Genomic DNA, 18,941 nt, shown 5'->3' on the forward strand with positions numbered 1-18,941 from the left:
TAATGTATTGAAGCAGTGTATTTGTGTATTATTTGTATTATAAAACATATGGTCTTTATGCTACCTATGCAAGCAGCTTATAACTGGCTTAGATGTGCCAGCAGCCCTGAAATGTAGATGTTTTGAATTATATAATGCTCTATTTTGTTTAAGCTGATAACTAAAAAGCACATACCATAGACGATGAGGGCTGCTCGGGCAATTTTCTGCATCTGACCACTAGAGGCTATGCAGATGTACTCTCCTGTGTCATTTACGGTCACGTTCTTTACAATGAGAGTATTGGACAGTTCTAAGGAGTTCCACAGCTTCTTCTTGTTTGACCTGGACTCATAGCGTGATCTTGGTATTGAGCTGTTGACACCCCTCTGCAAGAGAGACAGATGGTTAAAAACCATCCTGAGAAATGCACAATGTTCTTATGGAGCTGCAATCCAACGAAATTAGCCGGACTGGACTGCACTGATTCAAATCATAAAATTAAACGAAATTCAAAAAATATGAAAAGCATCAAACTAAGTTTATGATTGAAGTGTCTCAAGTAAAAAATAAATGTCAGCATAGCATCCAGATATTGAAAAAGAAAAGATTAGCCGATGATAAATTTGAAAGGAATGCTCTGGAGTCAAAACGAGTTATGACTGTGTGTTACAAAATATAACTTACCACAGAAATATTAGAAAATATTACAATTTAGAAATGTATTCCATTAAAAAATTTATATATATATATATATCTTTTGAACATTTTTAATTAAAAAATCGTGAAAAATGTATTTAATTTTTCACAAAGATTTTAAACAGTTTTCAACATTAATGATAACAATAAGAAATGTTTCTTAGCACCAAAGCAGCATATTAGAGTGATTTCTGAAAGATCATGTAACGCCGAAGACCAGAGTAATGGCTGCTTAAAAATGTAGATTTGCCACAACATTAATTAATTATATTTTAAAATATACGAAAACAGAAAACAATGTCAATTAAAATAAATAATTGCAAAATAAAAATATTATTACATTTTAATAATATTTATATAGGTGAAAATCTAGTTATTTGTCACCATTTATGGTTCATACATCAACAGAGGCAAGCTGTCACACACCTGCTATCAAATAAAGACGTATCAGACGGCTTCTGTTTAAACTGTGTTTTTGGCTGTTTTTAATCACCGGACATTAACTTATTAACTTTTTTTTTTTTTTGTGGTAATTAATATTATTTACTAATGCTGAATTTTGAGGTTAACTTATGTTAAACTTTTCTGGACAAGTTACTGACCTTCTCATGCGGAAAAATCCACTGAAAGTCAATTCCCACATTGAGTTCGGTGTGAGCGGTGCAGTTTAGCATTAGCCTCTGTCCTACCGTTAGCCTCTCATGAGCCGGACTCAGGGTGAGGTCATGGATCTTGTATCCTGCGGAAGAGGGAAGGGGAGTAAGGGACGTGCCGGGTGGAGCATTGTTCTCTTGAGACCAGGGCAGCTGATCTCACACCAGATTGTTCTAAAGTCTCAAATAATGCAGTCTTGCCTCCTCAAAAACAGTTTTATAATTTTTGACATGCTTGCAAAACTGAAATAAATAATGACTCAGATGCACAAACCATGGTCAAATCTTATTTCTTAATTAAAGAACTTCATGCAACATTCACCTTTCGAAATAAACTTTGCTTACCTACGACAGCCACAATGTAAGGTGAGGACTGATAGGTCTCATTTTGAATAGTGGTTTGGCAGTAGACCACCCAAGCATAGCTGATCACATGACTAGGCAGGACGAAGCCCCTCTTGCTATCCCAAATTACGTCTTTCCCATCAGTTGCCAGTTCTTTTACTGGATACTTCTGTTGAAGGCAAACACCATAAACACATTGTTCACATCATATCACCAGTGGCAAATCACAACACAACACAGGGACTTTGACGAGTAAACAACATGTTAAAATATTAGTTTAATACTTTATAGTCACATCTTTTCATATAGTCACATTTATTAAGGGTATGTATTCAACAGAAAAAAAACTAAATACATAATGTCCATTAGTATTTTTTTAAAGAAACTAATAGTTTTATTCAGTAAGCATTAATTAAATTGCTCAAAAAGGAAAGTAAAGACATTTATGTTACATAATGTAACAAATTATTTCTCTAAATCAAAGAATCCTAAAAAAAAAAAAGTTTATTACAATTTCCACAAAAAAAATATTATGCAGCACAACTATTTATTTCAACATTATTAATAATAATAAGAAGAAAAATAATTATATAATATTATTTCACAGTATCACTGTTTTTATTGTATTATTTGTCATAAATTAAATTCAGCCTTAGTGAGATATAAGAGACTACTTTCAAACAAATAAAAAAAATTGAACAGTAGTGTAGTTTGCTGATACAGAGAACTCACTCAAAGTTATCAAAACAACTTTATAACATCTAAACTAATGTTTTTCTTTAATGGTTTTATTTAAGGGTGCCATAGAATGCAAAAATCAGTTTTATAAGATGGTTGATCACAGCTGTGTGTGAAAACAGCCGGGCAATAATGGTGAAAATCCACCCACTCATAATCCTAATAAATCATAAACTGTCTCTCAGTCTCCACACAAGTAGTTCCAGATTTCTCACTACTATGACGTTATGGTCGGGGAAAGTCCTGCCCATTTATGATGCTCTCTGCTCTATTAGCATATACACAGCCCTGAGTGAGAAACAGCGGTCTGCCATTACTGTTTTCTTGCTGTAGCTGCTGGAGATACAATGTCAGCGCCAAAGAGCCATTAAAAGTGTTGTGAGTTGGATTCACCAACTGAGTCTCCATAGATCGCTTAAGACTTGGTGGTTAAATAACATTTTCGAGGCTTTCTGTAAGGCTAATGTTGCTAAAGCTACCATTGTCTTTGCCTGTTTTCACTAATGCTGCCTTCATGTGCTACCAGAAAGATTGTTTTGGCTCATACCTTAAAATGGGCCATTTCAACAAGCCAAAAAGAATTATCTGTGGGGTTTTTTTTTTTTAGATAAAACTTACTGTTTCAATGCATTCTATGGTACCTTTAAATCAAAAATATTATTTGACGTCACTGAACTATACTTAACACATAAAAATTATGCCAACAAAAATTTGGTTTAGATCAAATAGAAATAGAAGGTTACCAAATAGGGCAGGAGAATATGTGTTTATATGTTTATAAACACTCACTGTGTAAAGTGTGACGTTTAGGTTCTCCACAGATACCAGACAGGGAATGACCACCTGTTCTCCCTCCCGAATGAACACCAAATCATAATCTTGAGCCATTCTGACAAATGGTGTACGATAATCTAAAAACGTAGGCATTGCATTGTATGTTTTGCACCAACAACCAGATATTGACAAAAACAAATGCAGAAAAGATAATGTTATCAAAATCAAGTATAATTTTACTTCACTCTTCACTTGATACATTATTCAGATTACATGAGAGATATGACAGTACTTACAAATTGTTATATTTGATAGTCGAGTTCCACAGGTATGGATTAAAGTAAGTTCACACTTAAAATCACACTTAAAACAACCCATTTCCTATATTTTTTCTGTCTGGATTAGGCAGGCGTTTGCAGCTATGGTTGAAAAGGGAACTAAAATGTGGTGGCTCCACCGAAATGAAGAGTTTATAATGTTTGAAGATCAAGAGGTTTGTTCCGAAGAATAACATAGGAAGAATGCAATGAACACTTTTTTGTAACATTCCAACTCTCGCTCCCACTTTCTTCAGAAGAGAGTGGGTGAAAGGGTCAGAAAGTTATGAAAAACGTGTTCATCTATTTGTTGAAAAATTACGTAACAAATTTACACTCAAGAATCATACCTTGTATGAAAACATACACAGAAATAGAAGTCTTTCCATCCTCTATAGGCAGGTTTTTATAGAAGCAGCGATACTCTCCAGTCTCATTGGCTACTGCTTTGGAGAGCGTTAAAGTGCTACAGAACAGTCCATTGCCACTACAGTCTGTTTTGATGAGCCGGGTCTCAGAACGGGTTCGGTTGTGAGGCGTAGACCATTCCAGAATCTGACGCCCCCTGTGTAACAGGTTGAAAAGACAGTCAACAGAGTAAACTGACAACGTTTAACTGACATTTTGTTTAGTTTTTACCATAAAAATTTTATCTGTAACAAAGACAGCACCCTTCTGATAAAAGGTAGCTTCAGAATGAAAATGAATGTACATTTCAAGACAGAACTGCTCTTCGTAAGAAGCAAAGCTTACCTGCATGTGACCTCCAGTGTATCTGAAGCATTGATTTTGAGAGTCTTCTCAGTGATGTTTAAGGTTGGAGGATCAGGCACAAACCTGAGCTCTATCGCTGCAAGAAAGAAAAAAAAAAACACCCAAAAGGTTTTGATCAGAAAAGCTGTTGATATTGACATGATTATTCACTGAGTGATTTTAATGAGGACTAAACTCTTATTCTGGCTTTAGATCAATTTCATATGAGCCATTTATTACGAGTGCAAATAACTTAAGTTGGCTTGAGAATGCTAGAAACATGTTAACAAAATGCTAGCAATTTGCTTATCATGCTAGAAACGTTAACAAAATGCTTACTTGCTAATCATGCTAACAACATGCTAGTAACATGCTAATCATACTAGAAACGTGCAAGTAACTTGCTAATCATGCTAACAAAAGGCTAACACTATGCTTGTAACATGCTAATCATGTTAGAAACATGCTAGCAACTTGCTAAGCATGCTAGAAGCATGCCAGTAAGATGTTAATCATGCTAGAATAAATGTAGAAACATGCTAGTAACTCATTAATCATGTTAACATGCTAATAACTTGTTAATAGTGCTAGAAAAATGCTAGCAACTTGTTAAACATGCTAGAAACATGCTAGCATCATGCTAGTGACATGCTAATCTTGCTAGAATCATGCAAGCCATGTGTTATTAAATTTGCTAATCATGTTAACAACATTCTAGTAATTTGCTAATAATGCTAGAAAAAATTTAAGCAACTTGTTAAATATGCTAGAAACATGCTAGCATCATGCTAGTAACATGCTAATTAGACTAGAATCATGCTAGCAACATTTTAATCATGCTAGAATCATGCAAGCAACATGCTAAAGTGCCTTCTAAAAATCTAAACAATTAAGACAATAATATTTATGTATAAATTGACATAATTTATATGCTTGATTTATCCCTTTTCAATGGTTTAAAGGATGAAATACTGTTTTTTTTTTTGTAAAAACCTGTATCTGAACTGCAAATCATGTAATTTTATGGCTCAATACCATAAGTTACAACAGACATTGTCCAACACCACTCATACGGTGTCCATTTTACTTGTGCAGCTCTTAAAATGGGTCATGAATTGCCTTAAATTCATTTTTAAAAATTTTGCAGACACCCTGTAAATAATGAAATAAAATGTTTGTTGATTTTTGTGTATTAAAAATATTTTTGATAGACATTTAAACTATTATCTGATTTTATGTATATATATATATATATATATATATAGAATCATGCTAGCGACATGTTAATAACTTGCTAATTATGATAAAAACGTGCTGATAACATGCTAATCATGCTAAAACATGCTAGTAATTTGCTAATAATGCTAGTAACATGCTAACCATGTTAGAAACATGCTAGTAACATGCTAATCATGCTAGCAACATGCTAGTAACATGCTAATCATGCTAAAACATGTTAGCAACATGCTAGTCATACTAGAAATAGTCTAACAACCACCCCAGGTACCCTAGCAATATGTTTTATACTTATCTGTTTTTCTGATAGACTGTATTGCCTTGAAAACATTCAAACTTTAATCTTTAAAACTATTTTAACTTTCAAACTGAAAACTTTCAGACTGCAAGCTTTTAAAACTTTTTCAAATTTTCTAGCTAGGCTTTTTCAAGCCAACTTTTTAATCTAGTTTCTGGTTGAAACGGTTTTTATTTGGCTATTTTTTGTCTGTAAGTACTGAGTAATATTAATTAACTACATGTATACACTGTTTAGGTTTAAAGTTAGTTGCTTATTTATGCATATTTATGCTAATAATGCATAATTAATTGTTATTACTATAGTGAGTACATGAAACTAGTGTAATTATGTCACTTTAAAATAGTGTTACCATTTTTATTTTTTTTAGATTAAAAATAATTAAATAAAGAAAAAGTGTTACTAGATTCTATTAACCAGTAGGACTGCAACCCTCAGCATAATAAATCACTGCAAATGTGGCTGCAATAAAACACATCAACCTCAAGACATAATAAACTTAAAGAGGTACAATATGCACCTTTCCTATGATCTCCCTAACATGGTTAACTTTAAGCCCAGAATACTTTAGTTCAATCCTAAACATCACTTTATCTCCAACTTCATCTGAAAGCAGCTCCCTTTTCCCTTTTCTATCTCTATGCAAGTGCATTTTCAACACATAAAGAGACTGTGTGTTGCCATTTTCACAGTTTTAGCACAACCACCAGGTTAAATCCACTGCATGCTCCACAACAATTCATGTTCAAAAAAGGTTAACAGAAACACTGTACTGCTCTTCCACTCAAACAAACGATCAAACTACTGCTTGTCTCTGTCCATGAACATGGATTCACACAGTTTACAGGGAAAGCACAAGAGTGGTGGGACCATGAATGCCTGTCCATAGCCTGGCCTGGTTTTACATTAGATATATAAGGGATGCAGACGTGTATAGCACAGAATGGGACAGTGCATTGTGGAGCAGTGCAATGTGGGACCCTGCCATATTTTTCCACTGGAGCTGCAAAAGCAGCACGGAGGCCTGGATGTGTCAAAACAGGAAGCATGGGCAGATGGGCCGGGGCCGGGCTAAATGGCCCCGTGCTCCACAGCCTGAGGTGGTATTCCTGCTCCAGAGGAACTATGGGAACACACACACTCTTATGGGCACACAAAATCATGCTAAAACACATGCACTCCATGGAGACTAACTTATTCAACTGCTTGTTTTAACATTTAAATTGCCAGAAACTGAAAGCATTTGAAACAACAATGGTGGCGAGGGCTTGATTGTATATGATAAATAAGAGTGAACTGAGGGAATTAAAACATAAGGGCAAGAAAGAATAGGAGGAAAGAATAGGAACTTCTAAAAGTTATACTTTTAATTTGAATAAATTTTATTTTAGCAGTGGTGGAGCAGATTGAAAAGATAAAAAAGGTACCATTGATTAATGCAATTGTTATATAATGCTTACAGCATAGAGTTGTGAATACCATACTGAAATTCTAAATCAATCAACAAATGAATTTTGCAATTTTATACTGAAACAACTCTCTTCTATACAATTATGTTAAGCTCCGAATACACTTTAATACGCAGCAGCAGAGTGACCATTTTTTACTGTTTTCAATTAATATAATATACTAACTATTACATGCTACTATAAAATGTGCTCACAATAATATTGATTTAATTATGTAAAACTACATGATGGTTGACATCACCTAACATTAAGAAAGAGTTTAATTTTACCCACACAAACCCAAAACACCATTAAAAACAACAATAAAGCAATGCTATAACTAAAATTATATAAATGCAACTTAAAAATGTACACAACTAACAGCCAATAACAATCTATACAAATGTTATAGTTTGTCCAGGTTTTGGGGGGAATGATTCTATTATAAAAATTAGAATGCGACAAATACTTTTTATTCCAAAAACATTTTTTTTATAATATTATTTTATCGTCTAATATATATATATTATTATACACACACACACACACACACACACACACACACACCGATAAAAGGACAAAGTGCAGAGAAAAATCATTACAGTTATTTCAAATCAGTAGCAGGTGTACAGTTTTCATAAATAAATATTTTAATAAAGCTTTTACAATGCGGATAACATTACGAGTTGAAACTCGGCATCAACGGTGCGATCAATCACAAATTAGGATGAGTTGCCTATTATGATAAGAGTAATGATGATGTGAGTATTTGAATATTTAATGTTAGAGTATGCATTTTTTTTGCATAGAGACGTTTTTGCCATACCTATAACCAAGTTGATGGTAAAGAGGATATCGACGAGAGAAAGCGCATGATATGTCTTTGCCATCGTCCGTTACTGGACCGTCCCGGCATGAAACCAAAATTCAGAAGTTCCTTAACTCCTCATCACGATAAAACGACACAGCTGTTCTCTTTAAGATGCGTTTTGTTTTATATTTAAATCCGTAAACTTGTAGAGACGCATATAGGCTACTATAGGGACAGAAATCCTTGCGCTCTTCTGCGTTTGACACTGACAGAGACCTGTTGCGCGCTCACGGACAGACGCGTGACTGAAGTGCGCTGATAGAGGAAGGCGAGGGAGGGAGGAGCCACACACTAATCAAAGACATTGGGCTACTGTTCATTAAATATATGCAGACTCCAGAGGCCTAAGGTCAGAAGAATATAGATCTCTAGGACTAAACAGAACAGTCTAAATCACTTTATCAGAGATCAATTTAGGCCTACGATAGGGACCTAATTCAATCAAAAATTGAAGATATGGAAAATGCACAATTTCCACAAAAAGAAATTTAAAAAAAATGCGGGGTGAAAATCATTGTGGTTTCGGGGGCATGGTGACCCCATAATTAAGAAAGTTGTGTATAGTCTTTAAAGTATTATAATGAATTTGCAAAGTAATTAACGTTCACCTTGGACGATTTAAATTCATTTTCATTTTTGCTTAATTTTAGCAAATTATAAATTGTAATTTTTTTTCACAAAACTGTCTTTACAACTGTACATCTGGGCCACCTTCTGAGTAACTTATAAAATTGCTACAAATGGATTATTTGTAAAGCACTAGCAGACTTATTTTGCAGAGGAAGACACTTTGACTATTCCATTGTCTGTAAACAATCTGGGTGGCCATGTTTCCTGTACTTTAAATTGTTACAGCACTTCAGTCATTAATAGTATTTCTTTCCCCTCCCTCTCTGGAGGTAAGGAGGTTGGCAGAGTAATGGTAACCTCCCTTGTTTTTTCCAGCAGGCTGAGATAGAATGTCCCATAGAAGCTGCCAGTGGGATATGGGTGGATCCAAAGGATAAAACTGGGACGGGGAGGGTGTATCTTTTGTTGTGTAACAGTTAGCCATATGACACAGGACATCTCCAGCCAAAAATGCACGTAGGCCTTGTGCACAAGTGATGGACAATATCAAGCCTTGAGTCGACTGTTGGTTGTTTACAGTGGTTACACAATTTCTTGAGCAGAGAGGCTAAACATTTACAGTTATGGCAACCTTACATTTCCCCATTATTCCACTGCTGTGTGACAGAACTGTAATCATGGATCAGTGAAATGTTGTGCATATGTAACGGGAGGCTTAATTATAGGAATACTAATTAGCTTAGAAAAAGTTTTTTTTAGTAGCTGTGAAGATAAGTATATGGCAAGTCTTGAAAGAAAAATACTGTTAATTTTTTTTTTAAGTAATTTAATAAATAGGTATAGATTAATGTCTTTAATATTGCATAAAAACTGACTTGGTATTTTCTGAAATAACCTTGTCTGAGAAGACAAGTATTTGCCTGATTTATACATTTAAAGCAGCAAATTTACATTTTGGTATACTCATTTAGTTTCTTTTTGGTTGTTGCTGGTATATACATGTGAACTGATGCATTATGGGTCTTAAAAAACCTTGGTTTTTAGGTGGGGGTTTGATCGAAAGGGTCAGAGTTTGAGTCTCCAACCACCACATGTTTCCTGTCCTGGTAATTTCTGCTGGGAGTCGTAGTACCTATAACAGTTCCCGCTCTGAGCAAGGTACCAGGAAAAAGAGAGCACTTCCTATCTTTCAGACTCATGCAAACAGCAGGCATGGAAAGCCCTCAAAGGGAACTCTGTTCTTCGCATAGCAACATAGACAAGAGAAAAACAAAAAGGAATAAAAAAGGGATGGAGAAGAATTGTATCATTTATTATGCTACCATGAGTTCTTGTAATAACAGATAAATAGATTTCTTTGATATTAAAATACTTTTTTCTGTCACAGTTTCACAACGAAAGCTACAAGTAAGCTACATTATTACAGTACTGTAGGTTGATTTGTGCGAAAAGTGTAGACATTAAATGTGTTTGAAATCTCATACTGTGTAGAAGGCAGGCTACTACATTTGGTTTGAAACTTGCTGCATGCAATGTGTGTATATGAATGTAGGAAATCTGGATATATTACATCTTATTTTTTTTAGTTTGTGATGGAATATATGTTTATCTAAAACCATTGGAAGATTGTAGACAAACAAACCAATTTCATTTGTTGATAGAAAATACACACTTAAGCTTTAAAAACATTCAAAAGCTCCTTTTAAGTTTCCAAATTCTGACCTGACTCTAAGTTAATAACATACATTTTCTTCTCTTTCTTTTTTGGTATTTAAAAAATATCTAACCCACGATATAATGATTTAATTCTCTATTTATTACATACATGTCAGTGGGCCTGGCCAAGGTGTGCCAGTTCCTGCTCTGTCATCAGCGTTGGGTACTGGAAAAGAAAACATGGAAAAGCCATGGAAAAAGAACCTACAGCCAACCAGACAATAGAGTGGGAAAGCAATATAATCAACACAAACAAATGCATTAACCCTTTGAAACACATACATGCAATTATACCTGCCATGTTTGTGTGCACTTATAAATTGGCTTTTTCCAGCAGTTTGCATTCTGAAATGTCATAAAAACACAAGCAAACGCCATTAAAAAAATGCAGTTTAAGAGAATTAAAAGAAATTGTTTAACATATGAAACTTTCTCCTGAAGATCACGATTCAAGACCATGTGAATGGACCAGCGTTCTTGGAGAGTGCACATGTGCATGCTGGGGTTAGGGTGTCTTTCCACCTTTGATCGATATATCAATATGATATTAAAATAAGCCTATTGATGAAATACAGGACAGAGGAGGTAAAGAGACAGACAATGTCCAGTAGAAGAATGAGTGCACATGCGATCATACACTACTGAGGACAGAATATATATAATTGTGATTTTATGATTCACAAAATAAATGCATGCAGCGCAAATACTCATGTTATTTAGTCATAATCATTATGAAATGATTATGCATTTCCATCTTATGACCCCACAGATAACAAGCGCAAGCGTTTTGATTTGGCAAATGAATGGATGGATAAAGTTCCATATTTATACAATGTGAGAGAACAACAATGAAAAATAAATCCAAGGTATTGTGAAAAATGGGGTTAGTGTGTGTTTGGGGAACACAAAGCGGAAGATGCAAAGGAGGCCACTGAAAAATGGTTGAAGAAGCAACATGAATGGATGGGCAGGGGGATAAAAGGATGGAAAGAGGATGGGGAATAACAATAAGGAAGCCTAATGAGGGTCCAGCTCTGGGGACAGTGAGGAAGAGTCAGGAGGGGGCAGGAAACACTGCACACATCCTCAGATAGGAAACCTACCTTTTATATGAGGCATCCTGGAGTCAAATACTTTGAAGACTTTGGATTACTCTCTTTCACACACACTCTTTTATTGACTGAACACATATGGTATAGTTAATGGCTCAAGTGGGGAATGAGGCTTCCTTCCATTGGCAAGCAAACAGAAAAACGCATACTGTCCTAGTCTGGTTATTGTGTTACTTCCTGTTATAAATCAGAATCCCGTCAATGGTAAATAATGAGTGGAATATTAACTTCAAAAACATTTGAAATCCACAAGGCCACAGGCCGAGTACCGTAGGTAATCACAACCGTGCTGATATAGATCCATACTGCATGTCTATGAGTGTGATATTGCTTTCATACAACTTTTTGATGACACAAGTGTGTAAATAAAACAACAACAGAGTGCCTTTAAAAAATCCTCAAGTGCAGAAGTACTTCCTTAAGCCACAGATTCAAATCTCAAGTTGACCGTTTTTTTTTTATATACATTTTATTTTTTTAATTAGTATATAGTGAAATATTTCTATTTAAGAAATAACATATATTAAAAAGTTATTGTTTTTACTACTAAATCAGAACCCCATTAAGGGTAAAAAAAAAAAAAAGTCAGAATATTTATATATATATATATATATATATATTCTGACTATAACAGGAGCTGCAAACGTTAACAGATGACTTAGAATCATTACAACTTAAAGCTCCAGCTAAAAGAAGATAAGAGTTTCAAATGAATGTTTTTGCTCAATCCTATTACTATATAACTATATAACCCCATAGCTAAAGGGTTGTTTTTTTGTGGTTTGAAGTTGTTATGTGCTATGCTGTGCAGAAGATGGAGAAAAGAAGGTGATGCAAGTTTGCAAAATGAAACATCTACCTAGCTGTGCTGTTTTAGATTGTATGCAAGAGCTATAAAAAGCCCAAGAGTATTGAGTTCGGGGCCGTACACTATGGAAGCAGATTAATCTCAAATATAATTCACGCAAAAAACATGATTCACACATGCGTAGACAATTTTACATGCATGAAACCTAATTCACGTACACACAAAAAAATATCCACGTGCGTGAAAAAAAAAAAAATTATTTATAAACATTTATTTTTAGTACTGATGGATTTTCATGTCCTGTCAACCACACATTCAACTGATGATAATGTATGTAATGACGTGCATATAGGAGACATGTTTTGATCTGCATATATTATGTAGTTTTATTGTTTCAGATTTCCAAAGCATTTGATATATGATGATGCAGACAACCAGTACTGTGATCTTACCATTTCTACTGTAATTTTTTATAAAAAGTCATGTTGCAAGCAATCCATTTTGACAGTTGTTTCAACAAGTGGTTGAAAGTGATGCATTGTTACTGTTAATTTGTCTCCTGCGGACTATATGTACACGCTTAAGGAATAAAGCCTTGCTATGCATGCATTATTAAATGTTCTTGTAAGAATTAAAAGATTCAGACATAGTTCAATTTGTACACGTTTTATTAATTTGAAAGTTTCCGAATCATTTGGGAATAAAATATATAAAATGACTTGATCATGATTAATGTTCCTGTTACATATGATCATGAACTGACAGTCTAAACTGTGAAGCACAATATTCAGTACAGAGAAATATACGTCTCTTCAGGAGTTGTGAGATCCATTCAGAGTGTACTTTGCTTTTAAAGTATATAAATATAATTGCAATACATCAAGTGAAAAGTTAAAAAATGAATTGTGTTCAGTCCGGTCATCAGTAGACCTCTCTGTTAGGACATATAAGATTGTGTCCTGATATTTAAAGTACTAAAACCCTATAGTACAAGAGGTGCAGACAGAGGATGTGGGAAATTAAGTGATGGTATTTGAATAGAGTTTACTGAGTAATCTTAGTCGCATAATCTTAATTGACTCTCTATGATAAGTACCTTTGTCTTATCAGCATAAAATCAGATTTGCCTATTTTACTAGGCAAAGTAAAATGAATGCTTCACAATATTGTCCTGTGAGACCTTAAGATGACAATAAAAACCTTATTTAAAAACCTTGACATTACAATACAGCATAAGGAAATTAATGTTGAATATATTGGTAACAGTCTACAATAAGGTACAATAACTAGTTAACATTAGTTCATGTATTAAATAACCATGAGCAATACATTTGTTGCTGTGTTTGATAATCTTTGTTAACGTTAGGTAAAAATACAGCTGTTCAGTGTTGGTTTACAGTGCATTTACTAATGTTAACAAGATTTTAATGAAGTATTAGTAAATGTTAACATTAACAAAAAATAATAAAGGCTGTTCACGTGCAGTTCATTGTTAGTTCATGTTAACTAATGAAACTTTTTAATAAAGTGTTACCAATTAAGACATAAATACAAAAAAAGTATAAAAGAGAATATAAAGAAACAACATGAATTAAGATGTTCGTGACTGCTATCCAGATGTCATACCAAAGGTGAGTAATCCTGAAAAATGCAGGGAAACAAGTGTTAATAATAATTTAACATCATACACAAATGGCAAAAAAAAAAAACACTGGCTGCTCATTAAAATAGGTTTATTCACTACTTAAAGAACAATCTCAATGGGTATTGACCACAGATGATTGTTTTGCAATCATTAGCGTGATTGTAGCTGTGAGAGCTGTCTGTACCTTCAACTAAAATACAACAAAACAAGCATCATTCTTCTTCATTTTTGACACGATATGGGACATCTGATTACAACAACACTTGCTTACATCAGTTAATAGTTCATAAACTATTGCTTCAACTGATCTTGAACTCTTTAACTTCAGTTAACACAGAAATGAACGATTAACTGCACTTACCTCTGCTCAGCCATGAACTGGTCGAAAGCTGATGACGTAACATGCAGGTAGGCCCGCCCTCACGTGATACTGATTGGTCGATTGGTAAGCTTAAATCTGATTGGCTAAAGAGTACGACTGCTCTGTGTTACGAGTGTTATGCTGCCAGGAAAGTCTCAAAAACACACACACACATATCTAAGGCGATTCGTACGTGAATGACGATTTGCACATTCAAATGCAAGGATACACTCATACATTTTAAACATTCAAAGGTTTTTGTGCACAGTTGTATATCTACGAATTGTGTTTTGCATTTGTGAAATGTATTTTACGAGTATATAATTTTATTTTGCGCATGTGAATTGCTTTTTGTGAATATATTTTTTTTTCACGCACGTGGATATTTTTTGTGTGTACGTGAATTAGGTTTCATGCATGTAAAATTGTCTACGGATGTGTGGATCATGTTTTTTGCGTGAATTATATATGAGACTAATCTGCTTCCATAGTACACTGTGGTGAAGACTTCCTCGCTGTTATTTTCATATTTATTATTGCTTATGAGTTACTGTCTATTAATAAAGTCTAGCCATTACAAATGGTGATGTGTTAAAACTTTATTAAAGAAGAATCTTGGAGTAATTTATATATATGAGTAACATATTCTTCTGTAACTGAATATACCTACAAAGCCTTAAGAGGCTTGACCAAGCTGAGCAGGTGTGGCATCGGGGAGGAATCCAAGTCTTTTGGTCGGGTAATACAACTGCTATTGGGAATGAGGAATGTACATTAGACAATATAAGGATTTACCTCGACTAAAAACACAACAATATATATAGATATAGTTGTATAGTTGTATACTGAATTACAATAATTACACAAACACACACACACACACACACACATATATATATATATATAGAGAGAGAGAGAGAGAGAGAGAGAGAGCCACAATTAGCCCACTCTCTCCAAAATACGTGTAGACTTTTATGAGTCAATGCAAAACATCCTCAAACAACCAGTTAATCCAGTGAACCAATGAATTTCTGTAAGAATACTGACAAAATATATTTTGCCTGCTGCCCCCTGTGTTCATTGGTAGATCTGCAAATGGCGATTTTGAATTTTGAAGATGTCTTCAGTGAAGGTTTGAATGGGTTCCGATTCATCTTGTTCAAATCAGTCATATCTGTTTATATTCCAACTCGAAAGGTTTCCCCTAATGAGTGCTGCTAGTGCTTATAATATACATACTTATAGGTTATACACCGCTGGACATGTTAACAAATAGTTTAGAAACATAAGGTAGCCTACCATGTAATTTTTTGATGAAGATAGCTTCGGTTTACCCGCGTTGTGATAGCTGTTTCTCCACGTTTGTATGACAACAGCGAGGAATAAAGTCAGCGATAATTAAGCATTCTTATTCATACTTGTAGCTTCAGATTTTGTTTTATCATGACACATATTACCTGACCATCAGCACATTAATGCGAGTGGAACCTAAAATACCTAGTATTTGTTTGACTCGGTATCTTCACGAGACAGGACGGGAGTATGATGCTGCGGCGATGCTCGGACCTATAGTTAATGTTATATGGTTTTTGCCAGCGCTGTGTTTTATAATAGCATTTTTTCTCTATAAGTTTTCACTGAAACTGCCTCGCAGCCTCGAGCACGTGTTTCAGGATTTAATCCGATATGGAAAAACTAAAGAAGACATCAAGCGACCAAACTGGAAACTCGTTTTTGACGTATCAAAGAGGTGATTCGGGATTAAGTGTAGTTTTAAGTGACTGTGTGTATTCCTCAGATATCATGTTCTGAGCATGTCACGACTCAAGGCGATTATGCAGGAAACATTTCCTCTGGTGTTGTTTACAGGTGTTTCTATCATTTCTACACGGTGTCTGTCATGTGGAATGGACTCTTCCTACGTTCTGTCGTCATGAGTGAGGCTCTCCCTGATTGGCTAATTAACGCGCTTTGGTGTTTAACTGGCAGACCAAGAGATGCTTGGAAAGGTACTTCAGATCAGATAGCGAAGAATGTTTTTTCCCTCCCACTTCATCTTTCTTTCTTTTAAACAATGGCAACCAGTTTGTTACTATAGTAAAACCGTGTTAATAAATCAGGAAAATTTTGAATGATCTGCATATACACTGTTTAAGGAAGATCCTGTATATATTTTTTTTTACTTTACATTTGTATTATTTTTCTGCTTTAATTTGTTGCAGTATACTTTACATTTGCCTTCCAATAAATATTCATATGGTTAATTGTGTGCTTTTCAGAGCTACATCTCTCCATTTTACTTTTGCAAGTGCTGCTATGGGTCCATTCCTTCAGACGGCTACTGGAGTGCCTGTTTGTCAGCGTATTTTCTAATGGTGTGATCAATGTAGTCCAATATGCATTTGGTTTGGGTTACTATGTCCTACTTGGTCTAACTGTCCTGTCTATAAATGCCTTTCTGCCACAGTCAGGTTAGGTTGCCATGAGTGTTTGTTGTGGCTGCAGTTCTCTGACCTGGTGGCTGGTGGTACTGTACGTACTCTGTAACCAGGCACTGGCTGCACAGCTCTGTCATGATTACTACAGGAGCAAGTTTGAGATGTATCCGCGTCAACGCAAAGCTTTTATTCCTTTTGTCCTGTGATTTTTGTGTAATAAGCTCTTTTATATGCAAATAAGAATCAAATTAATAAACTATTAACTAAACAAAAACCTTAATGTCTCTCTTTTAAATGGAACAGCTGACATGTTGATCATGCATGTTTAATGTGTAAGGAACAGGGCAAGAAGGGAAGTACACATGACAAGACCTAAATGAACTGTTGCATTGACACAGACTGACCTTCAGAAGGTGATTGACTACAGCTACTTGCTAGAGACGTTACTGTTAGATGTCAGCAAATTGCTTAAAAAGGAAGTGGCTCTTACCACATACTAGCTATCTGAAGCCAGCTACCTCACCGTCTAGAATTTAGACTTATTAAAATAAGAGAATCAACTGAGAGACATATTTTCTGCCCTTTTCCTGCTATTGATTAAGTTATGACAGTGTTGTTTGTTTGTTTGTTTGTTTTACTTTATTTGTGCTTGCATGCAAGGATATAGGACAAACCATAAGCAAATACTAACAGAGAAAGGTTAACAAATATAAAATATCAGTGATTAAACAGCAGTGATAATAATGATTAAACAAATGGGCCTTTACAAGCTATTTCAAGATTTTACACTTACATTTTTTATGAACTAGTTTCAATAATCTTGAGGAACAGTATTGCAAAATAGTGCATAGACGTGTTTATATACCCACCATTGTTCAGAAAAATAGATTTTATTTTTTATTTAAATTATATGAATAACGTCTATCAATATTTGAACTTTGTGTAAACAAAATGGAATTTGCACTTTAAGCAAACCATATCTACTACCATTTCGAATCATCTTCTAATAATTAAATTTCAGAAATGTGTAACAAAGAGAAGGTAAACTAATGTCTATAAATTATTCTTAGAGCTGAGTCTCTAATCTCATATTTCCCTTCTGCGTTGCAACTCTACCTACCTTGAATGCGTTCTTAACACACGTCATTGGAAGTGACGTTTCGACCAATAGTCTACCTCAGTTTCAGTGACGTATGTCTCTATTGTAAACGTCTATCTTCCAGGTGACCAATCGCGGTCAGTTTTCAACCGTTAGGTTTGCCTTAGCCTTTGGCATTCTCGAGGTCGGACATCCGGGACTTTTACTCCCATAATGCACTGCGCGCGCATAGCAACCGCTGCGAAGGGTAAAACAAACAAGCGCTCGCCATTAAGCAACACGAAGCGGAAGACAAATGAGCGCAGATATGTCGAGAAAACTGCCGAGAATCATGCCTAAAAAATTAGCAATTAGCAAATCAAAGAATAACAAAATAATACCACTGCAGAGATGGCCACTCAATTTTCTTTTGCTATGTTATGACATTGCTATGCATAATGGTCGGCAGCTCTACACTGATAAGCAACAATGAAATGCACTAGTTGTGTGGAGAATAAGATACGTTTCTGCAGTTAGTCTATTTTTGCTTTTTTGAAAAAACCGTGTCCCTCACTGACACTGTACAAGCTGTGCCACTGACAGACTGAGCTCATTACAGCCATTGTGTAACACAGTGCTTTTGAATAAACATTTTTTTTTTCTTCTAAATGAACAGTTAATGTAATCGATGCTTGATGGGTATTTAAACATGACTGCAAGTGTAGGACACATGGTATGTACACATGGTGTTCACACCAGGGGAATTGATGAGGTAATTGTATATGTCTGGATACTCGAGCCTGGGCCATGCCTTTGGGTTGTTCTCCCAGGACTCAGCTGGATGTCGATAGGGACAAGATTGTAACGTTAAACCTACAAGCGACAGCTTTATGTGGTACCTGGTCAATGCAGGCGCAAGTAGACTTTCTATATATTGATAAGACATTCTGTAATAGAAGAAAGAAGATCTGTATTTGTATAGCTGCTAGCGCCTTTCACATACATGTAACGTTAGCTAACGTTAGTCACAAAGCGCTTTACATGAGTGTTTTATTACATTCACTTCACTTCTCACCACCGACATACATTCGCATACACAGAT

At 35.0% G+C, this 18,941-nt stretch overlaps 1 protein-coding gene and 1 pseudogene across 1 annotated transcript in view; one reads left to right on the top strand and one right to left on the bottom strand.

The window, feature by feature from the left end:
• Positions 1–8,360, bottom strand: part of LOC132092542 (vascular endothelial growth factor receptor 2-like) — a 29,907-nt gene extending 21,547 nt beyond the window's left edge. Inside the window, exons 1-7 of the mRNA XM_059498822.1 lie at positions 8,067–8,360; positions 4,259–4,355; positions 3,856–4,070; positions 3,204–3,325; positions 1,677–1,845; positions 1,281–1,417; positions 176–368 (exon numbers count right to left, since the gene is read on the bottom strand). Of these exons, the coding sequence (XP_059354805.1) occupies positions 176–368; positions 1,281–1,417; positions 1,677–1,845; positions 3,204–3,325; positions 3,856–4,070; positions 4,259–4,355; positions 8,067–8,130 (997 nt within the window). The 5' untranslated portion in view covers positions 8,131–8,360. The remainder of the gene's footprint in view (positions 1–175; positions 369–1,280; positions 1,418–1,676; positions 1,846–3,203; positions 3,326–3,855; positions 4,071–4,258; positions 4,356–8,066) is intronic.
• Positions 8,361–15,813: 7,453 nt separating this feature from the next.
• LOC132092548 (polyprenol reductase-like) lies at positions 15,814–17,035 on the top strand (annotated as a pseudogene).
• The last annotated feature ends 1,906 nt before the right edge of the window (positions 17,036–18,941 follow it).

The sequence above is a fragment of the Carassius carassius genome, chromosome 18 (genome assembly GCF_963082965.1).
Source record: "Carassius carassius chromosome 18, fCarCar2.1, whole genome shotgun sequence".
Classification (NCBI taxonomy): Eukaryota; Metazoa; Chordata; class Actinopteri; order Cypriniformes; family Cyprinidae; genus Carassius; species Carassius carassius.